The sequence below is a fragment of the Centrocercus urophasianus genome, unplaced genomic scaffold (genome assembly GCF_019232065.1).
Source record: "Centrocercus urophasianus isolate 14NV4802_14NV808 unplaced genomic scaffold, USGS_Curo_1.0 seq_28, whole genome shotgun sequence".
NCBI classification, from domain to species: domain Eukaryota; kingdom Metazoa; phylum Chordata; class Aves; order Galliformes; family Phasianidae; genus Centrocercus; species Centrocercus urophasianus.
In genome coordinates this window covers 4,624,704-4,647,088 of record NW_024884844.1, presented here as the reverse complement: position 1 = coordinate 4,647,088, position 22,385 = coordinate 4,624,704, and the positions used below count along the sequence as shown (strand labels likewise).

The window sequence follows — 22,385 nt, the reverse complement described above, 5'->3', positions numbered from 1 at the left end:
CCATCATCTTGTAGATCTCTGCTAGATTTGAAATATCTAAAAATCAGTCCAAGTACCACATATATACATTCCAGGATGGAAAGCTGCCTTCTTTCTACATGCCCTCACTAGATACATTCCTTACATGAGAGAGTCAGAGCCTGTGTACGTGATTTGGACCCAAATACTGAATGTAAGAGAGCAGACCACCAGGAGAAAGCTCAGGCACTAAAGAAAAGCACATAAGGAAAAACAAATTAAATTTCTAGAAGCTCAAACTGGGCACTCGGGGGTAATCAAACCTCATACACTGTGAAGATCAGCCAAGCGTCAGGTGATTCTTCACTGCAAGCGAACTCAGATTGTGACCCTTTGTTCAAAAATAAAACACAAACAAACAAAATGATAGTGAGGCAGCTGGATGGACCCATTCCAACCTTAGAGAGGACAAACTCCATAAACGCAGCATGACCTGGGCTCTGCTTCTACTAGATGCCACAGAACAGCCAAGCAACAGTGAATGGCTGGCACAACTCAAACCAAAACAAACCATGTTGCTCCAGAGAGTATTCATCTTTCATTAATCCATCCTCACAAGTCCAACTCTGATGTCTGCAGCTACCAGCAGGGAAGCACCTACTATTCCTTCAATAACGCTGGACTGTTACAAGCAGACAGGAAGCCCTGGGAATTACCAACCACCTTTCACCTCTACGCTGCTCTCGCTTATCTTGCATTTCATCTTACACAACATTTCAGCACATCCTGACATCACAGTCTAGCTCAAAAGCCACATTTTTAGCACGCAGTAATAGCAAGTGATGAAAAGTCAGACTACCAAACGTGCATCACTGAATTTTCCTTGTGAAACTGTTTTTTTAATCGGTGCTATAAAAACAAGCAAACAAAAACCCAACTGTCCTCTGCTACGTAACAGTTGCATTCATTCACTACACCTGCTAATCATCCACTACTTTAATGACAGCAGAACTGGAACAGAATCATGGCACCACATGCTGTAGCAAAGGAAGTTTTCATTCCTTAAGTAAAGAATTCCTTAAGAAACAGCAGGAAGGGGTCACAGAGAAAACAAGATTATCTGCTGACATATAAACCAAAGACATGACACAAGAGAAAAGTCCTCACATGCAGAACAGCAGAAGCCAAAAACAGAGTACGTATTTTGGGCGTTCATGAGAACTTCCCTACCAACCAATTAGGGTGAAAAGGCAGCAGGACTGCTCTGGACTTTATGAGCAAGAAAAGCCTGGTTTCTTTCTCAGGTTTACATAATTTTCTTGACTAAAATGACCTTTTAAAGAACTAAATAAAGTATCTAGCTCTCTTAGTGATAATCTGACTCTAAACACCTACTGAAACACGCACCATTTTGGAATGAAGTGTGACACCTTAGAGCACAGCAAAGCTCTGCCAGTCTCCAAATCCAACAGCACAATACATTTAAAAAAAAAACCTATTTCAGTGAATTTTTACATTACTACAAATCACACAAATTCTCTCAACTTGCATCTCATGAAACAGCACAGATAGCTGCCATCTAATTGCCAAATATAAAAGCAATCTAAATGATCACAGAAATCACAGAAACTCAAAGTGGTACAACACTGCTGCTCCTGTATTTTGTGAATGCTAGATGTTTCCTGGTCTATTCCCAAACTTGAGGAACACCTCTGAATAACTCGAGGATGGCCCTCTTGAACGTAAGAGGTTCTATCACAGCATAAAAACACATAAAGCCACAAAAATGAACAACATTCCAATCTGGTTTTTCATTTATGTTAGTCAGACGGATTTATTATCTTCCTGTTTATTTCATCATCCCTCCCATTTGTGAAGGTATAGAAGAAGAAGAATAGCCCTTTTTACTCTTTTTTACTCACCCGCTGGTCCGTTTCCTTTCAACCTCTCCACAGCTCAGGGGAAGTCCTGGGTTGAGTGGCAGAACTCTGCAGACCATTCCTGAAACAAAACCCTGTCCACACAGACCATTTTTGGAGGACAACCGGAAGGAAACCATCGGTGACAAAACATACAAGTGTTTATAGCACTAGAAGGAGGGCCACAGGTGCCAAAGAGCTGATCCCAAGAAACAAAGAGTTTCCAGGTTATGTTTTAATCAAGAAAACACTCACGCAAATGTCAACGTGTAACAAAACATTCCAAAATTTAGTAGATTACATATTCCAAATCTAGTTTGCTAATACGCAACAGCATTTTTAATATTAACTTAGCCTATCCTCTACTGCCTCACAAAGGCAAAACTGATTTTGGAAGTGAAGAGCTTGCATGATATGCAGGACACATACTCTATGTTCCTTCCATCATTGACATACTCTTGAGCAAAGCTTTTTTCATGCCACCAAATTCCCCAAATTAGCCTCCCATCAACACATATTTTACTACACGATATGACCCCCTTCTCTCCTCTAGTTCTTTATTCATCTGTGTCCTCAGCTGTTCCTTTAAAAGAAAAGGGTTTTTAACCAGCAAGTGAAAAATGTCCGCAGGCATCTTACATTGCTTAATTAAAAAAAAGGAACAAAACCAAAAAGCGCCATCCAGCCAGCTTCTTCTTTTGGAGAACAGCTTTACATTCCTGAGAGTGAATATCTGTTGGAACAAGACCGCCTCTAAATGTTCCAGGACTTGTCACACATTGTAATCTGGGGACTTCCCCTGCGGTCGTCGCAGTCGGATTTGCAACGTTGAAAATGCTCCCACAGTCACATGAAAGAAGAGCTGCCACAGGTTGCGCAGTTCATACAGGTACATGTTACACAGGCAAATTAACCCAAAAGTCAGGAAGGATTTGGCATTCCTCCAGCCTGTGTAATACACGAACAGGTAACACTGTCAGGAGAAAAAAACGGTATTACTGCACAGAAAGCAGCTTCCAATAAAGAAATGCCTCTAGTTATTAATTAATCAGCAGAAAATATCCCACAAACAAGTCAAACTCGAAACATGTAACACCGGTGTTAACTTAGCCCATGCTAAAGTGACGTGGATGTTCCTGGCAATCTCCAGTCAAAAACATGCTCTTTGTTCTGCTTCAGAAGAAACAAGACCCAGTTTACGTCCTCCTCAGAGGAAAGAGTGGGAAAGACATGGAAAATCTCTAAAAGGACACAACTGTCCCACATTCCCTTGTGTTATCTTCACTTTTGCTACTGTTCTGCCTACTTCATTTCCACAAAAAAAGGAAAAAAGAAAAAAGAAAAGAAAAAAAGTTTGCCTCATCTGCATTTCAGCCATTTCCATCTGTCAAAGACAGTTCTTGCTGGGCTGCAAGGAAAATACCAGCATCACTTAGGTTTAATTTTTAATCGAAATTTCTTCCCACAGAGCAAATAATGATGTTCACACCAATATTTAACCAAATTCATCAAATTATCTAAGTATGCTCTTGGTTCTTTATTTGCTGTGTTTTATCTATGCCAGAGAAATTCCACTTCATTCTTTTCATTATTTATGTTCCTCAAAAAATGCCAAAGCATTTCACACTTGCAGCCGAACAATATAATGTACTGGGGTTACTTTATGGAAAACCTACAGACAGGAAATGTAAGCACAAAACAGACAGGGAAACACAGTGGAAAGCGACTGAAAGATTTCAAAAGGAAAGAGATGCATGAGAACTTATGAAGTGAGAGAAAATCTTGGGTGCCTACGTATTAATATATACACTCACATCCTTCCAAAGGAAAGAAATGCTAGATACACTTAAGCTAAGAAACTTGTACTTGAAGTAAACAAAAGTCTCAAGCGATGGAGATTATAACAGATAAGCTACACCAGATCCCTTAATCAACTACCTGGAAAAACATGTCAGCAGACAGATGTACGTATTAATCTACTGTGCGACAGTCTATGATCAATGCATTAAAATACAGAAGTTCTTTTTATAATGACTGTATCCAAGTAGCTGTGACATTTAGGAAAATGTGTTCTTCTAAAATTCTGTGATTCTATGTTGACACTTATGCATGACTGAGAGATGTGTCTCAATTTTAGTGAATTAGGCAAGCACCAGAACACACCTGGTACAAACAGGCTGCTGTTCCGAGAAAAAATGCAATAACATAGCTGAAATCTTCACCTTCATTCTGTGAAAACAAAGCAAAAAGCAATGTTTTACAATGTTTCAGTGAAATACCAGATTGCACCTATGGCAGTTCTTCAATGTATGTTAAGACAGCCTTACACAGAGATTTACACAGATTCCTGTATAAGCTAAATCAAAGCTGGCACTGGACATTCTCCAGATGCCTCTGAAAATTCAAGTCTAAACACTGTTAACCGCCTTTAAAATCAGGTTTGCACAACTCTACTCTCCTGTAGCTTCCAAGAATGGGAAACAAGGTAAAAGAGAAGGACACAAACTGGCCACTAGGGTGTGGTAAAACGCTACACAGAGAACAACGCAGGCCACTCTACATTAATGGCCACAAGAACAAACAAAACAAGTTTATCAGACAGATTATTAGAAAATTTTGTTTTCTTGAAAGAAAAGATGGAAAAAAAATACCTGATATGCACAGATGTTTCCACTCTGTGTTTAAAAAACAGGAAAAAAAAAAACCACAGACAAAAATGTGTACGTCTGTACATAAAGGCCAGGCTGGATGGGGCTGTGAGCAACCTGTCCAGAGGAAGCTGTCCCTGCCTACAGCAGCAGGGTGCAACTAGGTGATCTTAAAGGTTCCTTCCAACCCAAACCATTCTATGATAAAGCTGACCTACATACATACATAATGCAGCACTCTCCTAAATCACGGGCAAATCTTTGCCTCACAGCACATTTGCTGAAGCACAGTTATAACAGAGTTTGGCTAATATCCAGGACAAACGCTGGGTCAAAAATCCCACTCATGTTGGGCCAAGAAGGCCCCACAGCATGGGGCACTTTCAGTCCTCTTGCTCCACTCTTGCTGAGACCTCCAAGATTACTGTTTCATTAAGTCTTTACACGTAACTCTGTCAATACCCAGAATAAAGGTTTGAGCAGAGTTCACATAAGCAAATAAACATGTGGGGGTTGAGGTACTTTTTTTGTACATTTTTGTTTGGAAACAAGAAATCACTCGGCAGTTTCCCCTGCATTAAGCCTTTCAGAACACCAAGAACAATAAGTAACCTGAAGTTTATGAAAAATAAACAGAAACACAGAAAGGTTTCTAAAAAAGCGTTTTACAAAGTGGCTTTCCAGATTTCTGCATCACAGAACTTAAAAAAAAAGAAAAAAAAGGCCAGATTTTCACAGCTGTCCATCATTTCCTCACAAGTGTTTTTTCATAGTATCTATTAGAGTGTTTCATATCCTGGCATACACTTAGGAAAAAATTTGGTGTTCACATGCCCACTACTACCAAAGTATCTACAGAGACCGCTGGTCCTTCCTTCCTCACCTTCCATTACTTCTGTATTTCCCAACATTAACAAACAATGCATCCCTCTCAGAAAGGATACACAGCTTATAAACAATGTAAGTGTCATAAAGATCTGACCTCACAACCACATATTTGTGAAAATAAAGCCGGCAAGACTTCCTTCACATAGCAAGCACATTCAGAGGTGACAGCACGAGTACCGCGATGCACAACTCACATTCAGAGGCATGGTACAATACCTGCAGAAGACTTTCTATGGCATGAAAGCCACGAATTAAATTCAAAGCTCCGCACAGGAGACTGAGTACAAATGAGACAATCCCAGGCAGGGTCACAGGTTCCAGACGTTGGTGAGGAGCTGCAAAAAGACAAAAAGAAAAACTCAGTCAAAGTGGTATATTAAAAAAATATAGTACAATATTAATCTACTTTTTCCAATCTTCTAGTTCACAAGAGGCTGCTGAAGCAAACCACAAAATGTATTATTTTTTAAGAAAAGGAAACATTTTAAGTTTGAAGGAAAGCATATTTTCCTTCCATTATTGTAAGACCAACTTGTCTCACTATATTTAGTCTTTAACTCTTGTACATTCAGCAAGACCTCAGTAAGGTCTTGAAAGCTGCTTAAACATGCCAGGAAATCAATGGCAAATGATGCACTTGCTAGTAAAATTTGCCCACAATTAATAGCCAGGTAATAGGTCACATACTTAAGAGCTCCTCTCACAATCTTCGTTTTTCTTTAACACTAATGTATTAGCAGAACTATCAAGACTTATTTAGCTGCTTGCTGAACTGGAACACTCTGAGCCAGAACCTATTACTCTCCTCTACCTTTAAAAAGTGCAGCCAGGAAGTACTACCATATGCAGAAACAGAATAGTTTTGAAACTACAGCACATTACCAACCTTAAAACCTCATACAGGCCTTCCAGACAGTGTTTAGAAGGACATTAAAATTAAAACACTCTTTCCTTTGGGCTTATCTTAACATCACAAGTACATAACGGTTGTGTTTGTTTGCACTGACTGTGCCTTTCCATAATTAATAACAGAAAGCAAATATGAAGAAGTGATGCAAAACTCTTAGCAACACAGGGAAAACAAAAAGACTGCTGAACCATGCTTAAATCATTCTGTTGGAACCACTCAAGTGTAAAGATGTGAGGAATGAGGTTAATGAGCCGCAGCACTAATAGAGAAAGGGGTGCCAATCCTGGCTGTGCACTCTGCACACATCCAGTTTATGAAGTTGCAGAAACTAAACAAGAAAATGACCAAAGCGGCGTCACACTGATAAGCAGACAGGGCTGTCTGACTTCCAGCGTGTGGTAACTTACAGCACAAAACGAGTTCTGCTAGCTCACTTGTGCTACATTCAGTATTTAATAATGAACTTACAGGACTACTACTAGAAACCACTCTGTTATGGTTACATACAGTACCTGCACACCAAACTGTTCTTTAACTCTGACTCCCAACTTTTCTAAACAGTCAATCTCACCTAGAGTGCAGCAAAGAGCTAAGGGCTTATGTGACTGCTTTAAGTCCCCGTGTTTCACTAACCAGTGAATAAAAGCAGCTCTCCGGTTGAGTTCTGACAACTCACACACAGCTCTCCATGCTGCTGTAACCAGGAAAACTGGTTTACTGTAAAGCAGCATGTATTAAAGTGCTTAAAATGCCTCTTTGGAACCATGGGGAGGAAAAGTAAACACTGCTGTCAGTTAAACAAGAGAGACTCTGAAGAAGCGTGAAATTATAATGTTTCCCTCTTATTAAAACAAACAAACAAACCTAAAAACTATAAAGGGCACTGCACAGTGCTACTGATGTCCAGAAGCTCTCCCAGGCTTAATAAATCTCAGTTTCACTATCAAAGGAAAAAAAGTCATTTAAGTACAGTAAAATAAAGGCAAAACCATGAGAACGAAGGGGTACTGGATAAGACAGGGCAAAGGCCAGCTGTCCTCAAGTCAGTCCATCTACAGATCTTACAAGATCATAACAGCTGTATCAAAAACTCTCTTCAGCAAGGCAAGGATCAAAGAAACCAGAAATTCTGAACTAAAACTTTGAAGTTTAGATAACTATTTAGGAAATTTACACGGCATAAGATACTGCATTACTTGTAAGAACATTTATTTAAAAAAAAAAAAAATTTTAATGGGTACATCATCAGGCAAAAAGGAATTTTGATCCAAGAACTGCTCCTCTGTTGGAAAAAAAAAGAAAAAAAAAAAAAGAAAAAAAAAGCTCAGAAAATAGTCCATCTGAACCAAATAGATACCTAAAATTTCACATATCACATTGCCAATTCACATTGTCACCCTGTTTCTAATTCCTGTCAACACCTGCATATATGTTTGAAACAAAATCCTACCCATAATCTGCACTTCCTGCTTCTCTGATGCATAACTTAGCCCTATTACTCACTGCACACAACAACTTTCAGCACAGGAAAGGACTGCTCTGGTCAACTACTTAGGAGAAAGAGGCTAAAACACTACAGCTTGGATATACACCCAACTCCAGGTAGAAGAAAGTAATAGATAATAGTTTATCAAACCTTTACACAACCAAAACACATTAATTTCTACCATGCCATGCAACAACACTTGTGCCTGACTTCCTACCCAACTCATTTATTGTACTTCACTTATAGCAGGGCATATTTTTAACAGGACAGCATATGTAACAGTTACACTACACAGAGCACATCTTCTTGTGAGATGCATGAGTTTCATTAGGGCCAAGTGTCGGGTCCTGCATTTTGGTCACAACAACCCTACAGGCTTGGGGAGGAGTGGCTGGAAAGCTGCCTGATAGAAAGGAACCTTGGTGTCCTGATGGACAGTCAGCTGAATACAAGCCAGCAGCGTGCCCAGGGGGCCAAGAAGGCCAGTGGCATCCTGGCTTGTATCAGGAATGGTGTGGTGAGCAGGACTAGGGAAGTCATCCTGCCCCTGTACTCTGCACTGGTGAGGCCTCACCTCAAGCACCGTGTTCAGTTTTGGGCACCTCAGTACAGAAAGGACACTGAGATGCCTTGGAGCAGGTCCAAAGAAGGGCAACAAGGCTTGTGAAGGGCCTGGAGAATATGCCCTATGAGCAGAGACTGAAGGAACTGGGGATGCTCAGTCTGGGGAAAAGGAAGCTGAGGGGAGACCTTATTGCTCTCTTCCAATACCTGAAAGGTGCTCACAGCAAGAGCAGGGTTGGTCTCCTCTCACCAGTGACAGGACAAGGAAAATGGCCTTAAGCTGTGCTAGGGTGAGTTGGGTTGGATATTTGGAAACACTTCTTTACAGAAAGGGTTGTTAAGCACTGGAATAGGTTTCCCCCAGGGAGGTGACTGTGTCACCATCCCTGGACGTATTTAAAAACTGTTTGGATGCGGTGGTAAGGGACATGATTTAGCAAAGGTTTTTTAGTTAGGGTAGTATGGTTAGGTCATGGACTCAATGATCTTTAAGGTCTTTTCCAACCTGAGTGATTCTATGATTTTATGCTGTCCTTAAAGCAAAAGGGAAATTCTGAAGTCCAGTGAACAGACTGTGTATTAAACATCCAGAGAAGGCTCTTTTCAAGGAGGGAGAGAATTTACAACAAGTGTGAAGTATAATGAAGGTGTCTGCAGACGTGCTCAGAAGTCACTTTCAAGATGCTATTATTCAGTAGCATCTAAAACTGGAAGAGCTGAAGGCAGAGGAAAGTGCAAACCTTGCATAATGTACAGATGTTATGGGTTTTATGATTGTTATCAGTATTCCACACCATAACATCATGTAATGCACTGGGGGGTTTGACTTCTGATGCTCGAGTCCCAAATGCTTGTCTGACGGAGAAGAACTACATTTCCCCAGGAGGCTTTGCAGGCAGCAAGGAGATATAATTCTGTGCAAGGTCACCTGATTCCTTCTTCTTCGCCCGCTCTTCCCCATCTGCTTTTCTTCATTCACTCAACTGGACTGCACTTCTCACCTCAGCACTGTGGTGAGGCCTATCTACCATTCAGACAGACTCTCTCTCTCATTGTACTTTGCTAATACTATATTTAGTAAATCATTTCTTCCACCTCAGATTATTGCCATTGTTTTCAATTATTTTGGGGTCCCCTGTTTCCCTTTTCCAGAGGTGCGGATCCACAGATCCCTCTGCCCCGCTGGTCACGGAACCGGGCCAAACCAGCCCGGAAACCACTGACATACAGCCCTTTGATGGCAAGTTTCTGCAGCAGTTCAAGGATGAAAACAGATAACTGAACAGAGAGATACAAGGAATTCAGAGGAGGAAGAACGTTAAAAGTAATCAAAAGGGGGAAAAGAACCAAAAGCCAAGACAGAATAAAAGAGGACAACAGAACAGCTTCCATACAGACAGGCTGTGGTGAGGTGGGGAAAAGATAAATCAGATGATTATCTGCCACATCATAAACAGTTTAAATGTACAGCTGACTTTGATGCAGGCAGAATTCTCAATAAATAAATGCTTATTGTTTATAATTCTTCTAGTTACAAACTGATTTAGAGCACTCAAAATAAGAAATGTTAGCATAAGTTTTAGCCCAGTTGAAAACCACATCATGCCATATTTACTTCCTACATCAGGTCAAATGAAGTTTAAAAAAAAATATTAAAGACTGCTTAAGTGAGTATGACAATACAAAATGACATCACACATAAAGCACTTATTTCAGATAGAACTTCTTTTAGCACAGCACTTAGGAAGTATCTGTGATTGTGAAATTCCAAAGCATCCGCATCCCTCTGGGCAGACATAATCAAAATTGTGATATATCATAGAATGTGGAAGAAAAAAAAAAAACAAAACACCAAAGCAATCATCTTGTGAAGTGCTCTTTCTCATTTGCTTATTTTCATGTAGATTTTTTCCTTCGATAAGCTGTCCATTGAGCTCTCTATGAACGCCTTAAAAAGATGGAACACTTAGGGCTGACAACAAATATCTAAGCTAAAGCATAAAACTGTCGTGATACACCATGCATTTTATGAATACCGTAGTGAAAAACCTTTTTTTTTTTTTCTCTGAAGAAAAGAAGAAACATTTTGGGAATGCCCCAACTCTGGAGGCATTCAAGGCCAGGCTGGATGTGGCTCTGGACAGCCCAGTCTGGCGGTTGGTGACCCTGCACACAGCAGCAGCTTGAAACTAGAGGATCGTTGTGGTCCTCTCCAACCGAGGCCATTCTATGATTCTATGAAAGACTACAATAAAGACAACTCTCTCTCTTTGTCATTTAAAGATGCAAATAGAGAAGCTTAAAACTTACCTGCAGATATCTTACCGGTACCCTTATATTCTGCTGCAGATAAATGTGCAAACCCATTAGCTGAACCAAGTTCTGACAGGGAAATTTGATAAGGCGGCCTCAGTTTGATTTCTGTCTGCATGTCAGCAAGATTCATCTTTGTTGATAAAGAACGCGTGTTGTTATATCTCTGTTTGGTCCTCTGAATGAAATTATCTGTGTAAAATTTGAAAGTTATATCCTGATGGATTTCTGTTTATAAAGCGACCCAAAACCACACAGTTTTATGCACTACACACTTTTCAAACTTGAATAGATGGTTTGAAATGCCTACATTTTTCTTGGCACGTTCCAATACTATTTCAGTTTTGTGACTAATAATCACGTGCTATTTAATTCTGCAGGAAAAAAAAATGAATCTCTAGAAAGCTAATTACTTTATAATAGTGAATAAACTCGAGACTTTTCACTGCATGATACTGAAATAATTGCTAATACAATGGATTTACTGTCCTTATTCCAGCTTTTCTGCTAAGTTAAACATCCTTAGGAGAAAATTAATTCCTGAATTCAAGTATAAACTTGGGTATGAGTTGTGCCTGCAAAATATGCAGGCAGAGAAAAACAATACCACATTATACCAACATAAAGACTGTAATAGACCTACATTCGAACACAACAATTAGTAAAATGAAAGCATAAAATAATTTTAAGGAAGTCTTTATAGACAAACATCATACAAATATTGTTACTAATAGACGGACTCAACTACAGAGAAATTAACTAGATGGAGCATTTCCTCAATATTAGTTAGATAGATATTGATATATATTATAACTTCCTCTAAAACTGCAGGTTTTTTTGCTCTGATGCACTTATAAGAACACTTAAAATAACACACAGCTTACAGTATTAAAGCAACAGATATTAATAGAATCCATAAGAGCTGCAACCAGGTTTATATGAGATTAGTTGTATCTGCTTGCGTGACAGAAGATTAAATGCCTATCATAAGACAAATAAAAACATCTCGTTTCCATGCACTGAATCAGAACTGCTGCATAGCTAAGAGCCAACAAGAAAATGCAATCTTTCACTTGAGAAATTTATGAAGCTCAGTGCCTTCACAGGTTCAGAAGTACGAAGTCATCAGCTCCATGTATGATTAACTAGGAGAAGCTAAACTCTGATTTGGTCAAAGAAGTTACGAGCCAAAATCAACCTGAATGTCTGTATAAAACTCTAGTAGCCCAATTTAAAGCCAAGAGTTGTTTTCTTTCGAACCAATCCTAATGGGAGTTACTTCAGACTCCAAATCCACCTGAAGCACAGCTACAAGCTACCTCAGACGTTTCTGTTTTGTGTACATTAAGTTGCACATCTATTTAAATAAGCATTTGAGTCAGTGTGAGAACGAGCATGAAAAGAAATCAGATCCTTACCAAACTCTATAAAACAGTATGGTCTGACAGCAGTATTTGTCTTCATCATATTGTAGGTAGTGATGAATTCTTTCTGAAGCTCATCCAGGAAGCAGAAAGCCAAAACACTGGGATAGTTCTCAGTGCACAACATCATGTAAGTTACTCCCAGAGAACTGATAAAGCTGTAATTGAGACAACAAAACCAGAATTTCAAATGTCTTTCTAGGTAACAGGCAGCTTCACTAGTTTGATCTCATATTCCACAATCAGAAAAGCAAAATACTGGGATAACAAAGGAACTAATGCTTAATGAAAAGTCAAACTCTATTCTACAAGAAAATAAATTCAGTTTTAGTCAATGTTTTTTTTACACACCTACATTGTGTGTGTATGTACATATACATATGTACACATCCACTCATCCACGGATGAGATAATCAAGTTTTGGGATTATTATGTAGTTTTTAAATCTGCTGCAGACTAAAAAGAGAAAACAAATAAGAAATAGTCGAACTGCAATGACAAAGGACAAATGTGATCATTTTTATGTGAAAAGCAACTTTGAAGTTAACAAAAATGCTTCTAGCAAGTCAAAAACTTTGAAATTAGGTGTTATAAATTTTGAACTAGGACTTGTACTGAAGTATAACCAGGCTTCAAATCTTTCCACTATTTCTCAATTTGCAACTTTTGATATACAAATACTGCCAAGTACTACTCTTACTAGTGACATGACTAAGGGAATGGCCTCAAGTTGTACCAGGGGAGATTCAGGTTGTACATTAAGAAAAATTTCTTGACCAAACAAGTGGTCAGGTGCCAGAATGGGCTGCCCAAGGAGGTGATGGATCCACCATCCCTGGAGGTGTTCAAGAAACATTTGGATGTGGTACTAAGGGACATGGAATACTGGTGGTAGGTGGACAGTTGGACTGGATGAGCAGGGAGGCCTTTTCCAACCTTGGTGATTCTATGATTATTCTGAATAACCATTTCTACTGTTCAAGCATTAACTTTACAGACAAAGGATGCGACGTGTGGAAAAAGATGCTACATTATATGAAAGACAAGCCTTACTTTATGTTGTACTGTCCAGTTTTCAGAGTACATCTATCAGGAAGCTGAGAAAGTTTCTTTGAGAGCATTTTAAAGTATTTTCTACATTCTTGCACTCCCGTGCTTTGATCATAATCGGTGGATGCAGACAGTGGGAGTCCATCCCTCACACGGACCACAGAGGCAGATAAAATCATAGACATTGCCAGCAGTTAACAACAACCTAAAGCAAAACACAAAATGAACTCAGAAATATACGAGAAGATGAATAAGAACTAAGGTCCAACTGAAAACAAAGGAGTTAATTAAAGGAGTGATTAATCAAACTGTCCAAACTTTGTGTTGGCCCAAGCTTAAAAACAGAATAGGGGGATTATTTGCAGCTACAACTCAGACTGAAGCTGTAAGTGAAAAGGACCTATTAGTCCATGTAAATCACAAAGTGGCAGTAAACAGAATGTCCATTTCCAAACCTTTTTTTTTTTAAAAAAAAAAAAATCAGAATTGCCATAAATCCTCACCCAAAGATACCTATGGAGGGGGATACGCTAGTACTCAGCCTTAGCACTGCTGTAATTGCTTTCTTCAAGCTGAGAATTTTATTATTATTTTTTCAAATGAGAGAAAAAAATGACAGCACAAACAACAGCTGGATAGGAAAAGCGTGTGCTGTAAGCATACATCAGATAGAAAACATATCCAGGTCTTTATAGCAACAGTGTTGATATGCTTTCATGAAGCTCTTACTGAGTGCTTGCTGAAGTACCTTGACAAACAGAGATGATATCAAATAATAAAAAATATCAAGGAATAAAACAGCAAGGAAGGTAATCCAGCTCTCCCAAATCATTTTTACATCTGTGAAACACGTCTGTCAGCAACATGGAAACACTGGGCAAGATGAGAAGGTGCTTGCAAAGCATGTGTGCTTTTCCAGTATTGAATTTTCAAGCGCAACAATTAAAGCTCTGGGGAATCCAGACACTTAAAGAACAAAAAAATTGTGTACTTAAACATTTCCCACACAAAAGGAGTAAAATTGTAGCAGGCAATTAACACTATCAACTGTATAAACACCCATCCTACAGACAAGTCTTTCAGGAGAGATGACAAGTTTAAAACTTCCAAGTTCTTCAAACCTCACGTTAAATCAAAACATGCAGAAGTTTATCAAGACAAGCTTTATGCAGGTTTTTTAAAAGATTACTCTGACAAGTGGGCGAACTGCTAGAATCAATCTGAAGCCAAAAGCAAACACTTCCTTGTCAACTCCTAACACTGCTCTGCTGACTCCTACCATTTGCTACACCTATCACTTCAGAAATTGCAAAAAAAGTGGGTTTTGCCTCCCTCAGATGATGCTACTGAAGTTTCATATAGTCATAAACTGAAACAGAAAACAGATTTCTGAATACAACTGAAATATGCTTTAGTGTGCAATACTGACGTGTTTACAGCACCTTTCAAACCATGACATTACAGTGCTTTACGAGCCGTAGCAGCTCAAGGACTGGATTCTGAAAACCTAGGAATCCAGATTTCCCTCAATTAGCACTGCCTCTTCATAAAAGAAAGTAAATCAAACAGCTGGTTTTCCCCTGAATTCTAATCTCTCCACTTTTCCACTTCACAAAGGTTATAAATAAGGATACTTACTGAGTATTAATCAATACTGAAGTTGCTTGTGTGTACTTACTGCTGAGAAAGACACATGTGCAGATACAAACACAGAAGATTTATTGTAATTTCCAACTTAAGAAGTTCAGCCTCATCAGCAAACTTCAGCCTGTTTTGAGATGCTGCAAGTTAGCTATGCACTGAACTTGGAACAGCAGCAGAAGACACCACTGTCTGTAGTCTACAGAGAGCCTCTGAGCTCTATAAGGTATGCTTGTCATTTCACCATTTCATCACAGAATTCTTCATTGTACAAAGTGCTTTGATCAGGAAGATGTACAAACAAAAAAATAAAAGCAACCAGAAAACAACTTCAGGACTTCCCAGAGTTAATTTAACCTGCAGTTCTAGAAATTTTTTCTCTACGTGTGCTTAAATTGATGTATATGCTTCCAGCAGGACAATTCACATGGAAAATAAACAGCTCTTGTATCCTTAACTATACTGCTAGCCATGTGCCCATGGCAGCAGCTCCACAGCATGACAAAACTGCAGAGGAGCTTTAAATTGCAATGGTTCTCACATAATTATCACCTGGGACCTAATTCTGAAAGGGACTTCTGCAAGCTATTTCAATATGAACATAAGAACTAAAATGGGATAGCAAAGTTTAAAATTCCCCTCTTAACTTACTTGCACAAGATGTAATTTCATGGATCTGCATTTCCACTGATGAAGCCAATAACTCCATTAGCAGCTAAAGTGAAAACAGGAACTTATCTCCATGTCCCATCCTAGGAAAAGGCAGTGAGTATGGTGGCACTGCAGGAGGAGCTCAGAATCCTGTTGCCAGCTCTCGGAAGGAAAAATATTATTCTGTCCACTGAAATGATCTTGATCGTTACAGCTCATCTTGTGCCATCTGATGAGAACAATCAGAAAAAAAATAATGAATGTATTTACTGGCTAACAACGTTCTTAAGCCCTTTTTATGAGGGCACACTGGTTGGAAAGGCCTGAACACACCCCACAGGATCACACGGGTACTCAAGCAACAGGAATATTAAAACGTTTCACTGCTCCTTACCAGAAACTGAAGAAATCCCATTACTTCAGCCATTTGGGAACAAATACATTGCCAGCTGTACAGTACATTATTAATGCAGAATAACATTGCCTTGTCTGAATCCTACCACACGCTTCACATATTAAATTCAATTAATTCATTATTTCCTCTGATTGGAAAATTTAGGAACGTAGCACAACATGATCACAGCTGTATTTCCAGAGCATTCAGGCTCTCAGTATTCAGTCTAACAAGAGCTGTTCTACACTCAAGGATAAAGAAAGCACCACTAACAACAGAATGTATGCGTGGGCATCATAATGAACCCATTAGAGGTATTCTTTCCATTTAGATGTATATCTTAAATAAACATTTGCATAAATCTAGAACGAAAACAGTTACATTCCTCAGGACTCCTACTTAGAGAAATTAGTCTGTTACAGAAGATAAGCCAACACTGCAACCTGCCAGTTCTCTCCATGCACTATAAAATACACAGGGAAAAAAAACTGTGTTTGTCTTAATATCAACAGTTAACCAGCTTCCACTATCATCATTTTGAAAATCCAACCAGTGAAAAGATCTATTTTTTTCTCAGCTTCCTGAACTTGGACCAGCAGCAGAAGCCACAGCTTTCAGCACATTCAGAAAGCTACCTGAAAATGAAGTCAATAAAAGAAATACCACACTGTTGCACAATCACATGTACACACATGTACAGCACCTATACTGTAATACAACATTCAACCTCACCTGAAAACATTTTTAAAAGTTTATTAAATCTTTGAAATGAAACAAACGACTTCATGCAGCCCTCAAGACAACAGATTCACAGAAGGCATCAGGCAGTAATGTGACATACAGACGGGGTGACTGAGAAAAGAGCATTAGTGATATGGGAGTGGTTTCAGTACTAAGTTTAAGTGTGTTTTTTTAAACTCATTTTCAAAAGTGCAGATATTACTTCACCATTACTTCAAATTCCACAAGCTTTCCTCAAAAAAAAAATAAAATAAAATTAAAAAAAAAAAAAATCATAGAACCATAGAATGGCTCGGGTTGGAAGGGACCTCAAGGACCACCAAGCTCCAATACCCGCCTGCTGCAGGCAGGGCTGCTTACTTTAAATACTAGATAATAATAATCTATGTCCTTCAACCGCACTCACACCACAAATGGTTCATAAACCCACCGCAGGTATGGGGAAACGAGAGGGATGGGGTTTGCTATCCTGTTCTCTGTGAGCCCTGAGGGCAGTGCCAGGTGTTGGGCTCGGGGTAACACAGACGGTTCTTCAGAGGACACGCAGTCAGCTCGTGGGATTGCTTGTCACAGGATGCTGCCGACGCCCAGATGTCAAGCAAATTCAAGAAGCAACTTGAAAAGCTCCAGGAGAAACTACGTGGGTTCTACAAATTGAACCACCGCACCGCTCGGGGAGATTCTGAACCGCGGGGACCAGCAGGGAGAGCTCGTTACAGCAACACCCCGCTGCGCTCGCGCCGCTCACACCGCTCCCTGCACGCACCTGCCGGCACGTCTTCACCGAGCTCCGTCCGACACCGCAAACAGGGCCCGTGCGGGCTCAGGGACGAGCAAAGCCCGGCGCTGTGCAGGAGCGCAGCCCGCCCGTTCCTGCGCCGTTCACCACACGTCGGCCTCCGCCGCTCTGACACGTGGCCCCAGGCCCGTCCCTTCTGCTGGGCGATGAAAAACGCAACCTGCCTTACTTTTACGCCACATTCAACCACCATCCCGTTCATTTCTGTTACGCAGGCACTCAGCACCGAGCGCCCAGAAATCGGACCGCGTCGCAATGCTCCCAAGCACCCCGGTATAGCCGTTCCCAGCACAGCGGACAGCAAGGCCTCGGCCCAATCGGACACCCCGTGCACAGTCCAGCACAGTCCCAGACAGGGCCGGCTGGCGGCCCCCTCCCCCCGCTTCCCCACTCCTTGCCCTCCCTCAGGCCCGCAGGCGACGGACGGGCCGCGTCGCCACGGCAACGGCAGCGGGGAGCCTCACCGGAACGGAGCGCGGCGCGCCGGCACCTCAACACAGCCACGGCGGCCGCGGAGCACTGTGGGGGACGGGCCACGTCCGCCGGCGCGCCAGCGCCATCACGTGATGCGGAGGCGGCCTCGCCATTGCTCCGCGGGTGGCGCCGGGGGCGGGGCCGGGAGCGTCGCCATGGCGACGCGCAGAGGTTGGGACAGGCCTACAGCTATGGCGGGGCTGCCTGCCTATTCCTTTGGCTCGGGTTCGTTTCAAAATAAAGGAGGCTTTGTAACCGTGCTCTATGGGTTTCGCTGTGTGATAACTTTTTAATTGTTCGACCGGTTTCCACCGAGTTCAGTAGAAGTGCGAAGGACTTGGAGTGTGCTTACCTTCACATAGGTGTTCTCCTGTTAGGTGTCAGCTGCCAGACCATAATTTCGCCCATTCCCAGAGAAATCAACAGCATGCTTTGAATGACAGTAGAAAGATGAAACTTGGTGAATCTCTTTACTAACACCACATAGAGATGTGTACATTAAAGCTCTCTTTACCAATAGAATAAGAAAGGGCAGACTCCAGCAGGGTTTGTTGTGACAGGGCATGGGGAAACGCTTTCAACCACAAGGAGGGCAGGTTTAGGTCAGATATCAGGCAGTTTTTCATGATAAGGGTGGTGAGGCATTGGCACAGGTTGCCCACAGGGGGGTGGATGCCCTGTTCCCAGGGATGTCCAAGGTCAGGCTGCACAGGGCTTTGAGCACCTGACGGAGATGGAGGCGTCCCTGTTCACAGCAGGCAGGTTGGGCCAGATGGCCTTTAAAGGTCCGTTCCAACTCAATTCTATAGTTCTATGATTCTGTGCATAATTTTCTCCCTGTTTCTCATCGTTACCAGTTCCCTGTCATATCACACAGTTTTATTCTGTCAGCTCTCAAAGGCAAGCAGTCCATTTCCTTGCTAACACCTTCAATTTCTTTGATTTTTACTCATTCTGTACAAGTGCTTGCTGCACCATGTAGTGCTGGCTGCGTGCCTTATGCTCTGGTCACACTCAGCATCTCAGCAGCAAGGTGACCAGGAGAACAGCACCAAAATGCCTCAGCACTTTCCAAATCCAAGACTGCCTTCTCTAAGTATCACCTCCTGCTATAATAAGACACCCTGGGAACCCCAAGTGCCAGCATACCAATGGCACAGCCTTGAGACAGTGCCTGGCAGTGGTAAGATGGCTCCTGAGCCACCCCTTGAGCTAATGAGTGTTGTGGCCTGCCAGGAAGAAACGCTGTCCCTGCTGCCTTTTGTAGAGCTGAGCGTGGAACATCTCAATCCTGACCTGATGACAGTGTACGTTAGAAAGATAATGTGCTAATCTCAATAATTTCCAGAGCGCCCTTATCCTGTACAAACAGAGTGCACAGCATTACAGGCTGCTACGCAATTTAACAGCGTGCGATAGCATCTGTATAACGCTGAGAAGTAGTGATTACTTAATTAGAGGCTGCCTAAAGGTCTGTGATAAGTGCACACGTGTGTCATTTTAATTTTTCTCATTCTTGTGAGCTGTTTATCTTTCAGCCCTAAAATTCTCCTGACCATTTGTGAATGTTTTGAAGGCAAGAAGATAAGCGTTTTGCATTTATATAAACAGAACTTCAAAAAATATATACAGGTCTATTAGTTAAAACTCACACATCCCTAGGGGAAAAAAGAAAAAGAAAAAAAAGGTAATATTCTTTATTTTTAGGCGAGCGTGGCCCTGGGAGCTTAACAAACTGCACAAGGTCATTGAGGGAGGCAGAAGTAAAGTTACAGCTCCAGCACTCCCAGCTCTTATGGTGAACTTAAATCGTACCCGTTATTCAAGAATGTGCATAGCTAATGAGCCAGATACATTTAAAATATCTTTTTTTCTCGTCCCATTGGTTCCCCTAAGACAGTGAAGCAGTAAAACATTGTTAGAGGAGACCACACAGGGAATAAATTAGGGAAAGCTGCAGCAACAAATAAAAGTGAGATTTGTAAATCCCACCAGTGCAAAGGCAAATCAAGGGAAGGAATGTAGACGTTTGGAAAGGAGGAGAGAGAAAGAGATCAGGAGCAGTGCACAGGTGGGTATGGACAGCCAGAAGTTGAAGAGGACTGGTGCCAAATATGGTGCATGCGTACAGCAAAATGAAGCCATTCAACTGCTGAATATGTCATCAGCCAGCAGGAGAAAAACCAACACCAGAGATGAGTTTCGATGGTTTTAGCTCAAAGAAGTTGCTCCCTGGAGAAGCTGGTTATTGCTTTTGTTGCTCCACAGTGGGTGCAGAGTAAACCAGATCTCTAATCCACTTTGTAACCCATTTTTATGGGCTGAAGTGTTACTATCTTCCTTAGGTTTTGCTGATTTAGACTCATCAAACCTTTCATTGTTTTCTAAAACTTCTGTTTACCGAACATCCCTATAATTCTGTTGCTCCCTCCTCTGGACTTTGTCAGCTTCTATATTATTATTTGGTGCCTGTAGCTGGAGGCACCCAGGCTGGGGATTTAGCTGGAAACCAGACTAATAATCCAACGCTGTGCTTCCCATTTCTTTTACAATAATGCCAGTTCCCATGAAAATACGCATATATTGAATCAGTGTCTATCAGTTTGTGTTCAGTGCAGCCCAACCTCATCACCAGTGCTTAAAAATATGAATCAGACCCCTGACACCACAGTGCAGGCTAGGAGCTCATGATATTCTAACAGCTCTGTGCTCTGAAAAAGGTTTGCATCTGATTTGAAAGATTTTGGACAACGTGATCACAAGAGCTAAGGTTATCTTCTTAGTTTGAATGACTAATAGGAAGTTAGGAAAATTAACACTAGACACATTGCTTTCCTTGCTGATGAACTCTTCTCACTAACAGAAGCGTGAGCAAGGTCATAAAAACTATCAGAATATCCATTTTTTTTGCTTCTGTTTTAAATACTCCTTTGCTGATTCAATCCTAAGGGCCGGTGCTGGCCAAAGAGTTTCTTTCATGCAACAACAGTGTTCAATTCTTGAGGGCTTTACACCTCATAATGTCACAATGAAGTATCTCAAAGCTAATAAATGCAGATGTTAGAACAAAACAGCATTATCCCAATGGTTCTTGTTGCAGTAGGCCCCAGCATGATCTCCTGCATAAAGAACATTGTATTGCTGAAAAGCAATCTCCGTGCTGCATCTCAATTAGTTTGAAAAGCGGCATGTTGTTAATGCATTTTTATTTACAGCATTTATTTTATCAGCGTTTTGGGCTTATGGAAATAACACGACTGCGCTTTTCTGATGCTCCTGTCCCAAGCCATCCCTACCATAGCAGTCTCTCCTTGGGAGTTTTCTGGTTGCTTTATTCCCTGGAGAAGAAGCTGTTCTGGAAAGCTGCAGGAATATACTCCCAGTACACATAATCCCTTTAGTTCCCTGCATGACTGTAACTGAACACATTAGCACACTTTGTTTGTATTTAAATATTTTCTTATGAGGGAAAGTCATTCCAAGCTGATCACTTCATGAGGCCAAAAATTTCATTAAGAGAGCCATTTAAAGAATTACAACAAATAAGAAAATTATTATTTGCTAGTAAAGTTTTGCCATAAACACTCCAGTTCATATTCAAGGAGCCCTTAGTCCCTAAAGAAATTAGTTTTTATGATAAAAGCCACAACAAACTTACTTGGGCAGGAAACAAACGCATGGCTTTGCAGTGCACAGTTAGGATGTTCTATTTGAAATTTAATTCAGAAGGACAGAAAGGTTTCTTAGGACTGGAGGGATTAGTAAGTACTGCAATTTCTGATGTAAGAGAGAGGTGATAGCTCATGGTAATAGAAACTCACTAAGACACAGGAATACACTATGGCATAGGCCCAGCAGGAACTTCTAGGTCATCAAATCCAATCCCCAGTTACTGCAGGCAGCTGTATCAAATAATCCATGTAAAACATTTTCTGAGCTAAAACCAGGTATGTTTTTGTCCTTATAATTTTTACACCCTCACCAGATAGGTAAATGAAAAACACCAAATTGATTGCCCAAGTTGTTCGTGGCAATTGATTCTCGCTTGTTCTCATGCCCCCTTGTTTTAGTATTTCCCCTACCAGTGAGTTAATAAAGAGCAATCAGTTCTCACCTCAGGCTTCTGCTGCTGAACGAGCAGTCACTTTCATGCCCTAAGAGTCTCCTGTCATCTCAGCAGTTCTTTTCTGCGCTGGTTTCTCTAAGAATCCATCTTTAACATAACTGATCAGGACCACATATTGTCACAAAGTTTCGTTGGGGTCCTATACAGGGCCATTTATACTCCCTTTCTTTATTGCTAGCATTTCTCCTACTGCACTGTAGGGTTTCAGTAGCCCTTTTGGTCCACACTATATAGGACAAAGACAAACACTTCTGTGCCATTGCTGTTTCCTGCAGGAGTTGTTCTGCTGTCACCTCCCTCACCAAGGACATTGGATTCTTGCTGTGTGGCATTCTGAACGTTCCCTGCACCAATGATGCCTCTTAGCCACGTGACTTCAAGACATTTCAATTATCAGGC

The 22,385-nt window shown here is 41.0% G+C and overlaps 1 protein-coding gene across 2 annotated transcripts; it reads right to left on the bottom strand.

Annotated features, from left to right (window-relative positions):
* Positions 1-2,097: 2,097 nt before the first annotated feature.
* On the bottom strand, positions 2,098-17,912 carry SEC22A (SEC22 homolog A, vesicle trafficking protein). 2 transcript variants are annotated; one of them, XM_042827384.1, is made up of 8 exons: positions 17,851-17,912; positions 15,453-15,681; positions 13,164-13,365; positions 12,105-12,268; positions 10,684-10,878; positions 5,630-5,748; positions 4,041-4,106; positions 2,098-2,850 (listed from the first exon to the last, which is right to left on the bottom strand). In XM_042827384.1, exons 3-8 carry the CDS (start codon positions 13,343-13,345, stop codon positions 2,650-2,652), a joined length of 927 nt encoding a protein of 308 aa, XP_042683318.1. In that variant the 5' UTR covers positions 13,346-13,365; positions 15,453-15,681; positions 17,851-17,912; the 3' UTR covers positions 2,098-2,649. The 2 variants fall into 2 exon arrangements, with proteins under 2 accessions (XP_042683318.1, XP_042683319.1); XM_042827385.1 differs by lacking the exon at positions 17,851-17,912 and adding an exon at positions 17,354-17,453.
* Positions 17,913-22,385: the final 4,473 nt, after the last annotated feature.

Bases quoted from the DNA above. Each gene is read 5' to 3' on its own strand.
- SEC22A (XM_042827384.1), bottom strand. From the start codon at position 13,345: ATGTCTATGATTTTATCTGCCTCTGTGGTCCGTGTGAGGGATGGACTC. The intron at 5,749-10,683 runs GTAAGTTTTAAG...GTCTTTTTGCAG, and splicing joins TACCGGTAAGATATCTGCAG to CTCCTCACCAACGTCTGGAA. The intron at 4,107-5,629 runs GTATTGTACCAT...TTGTTTTCACAG, and splicing joins CCATAGAAAGTCTTCTGCAG to AATGAAGGTGAAGATTTCAG.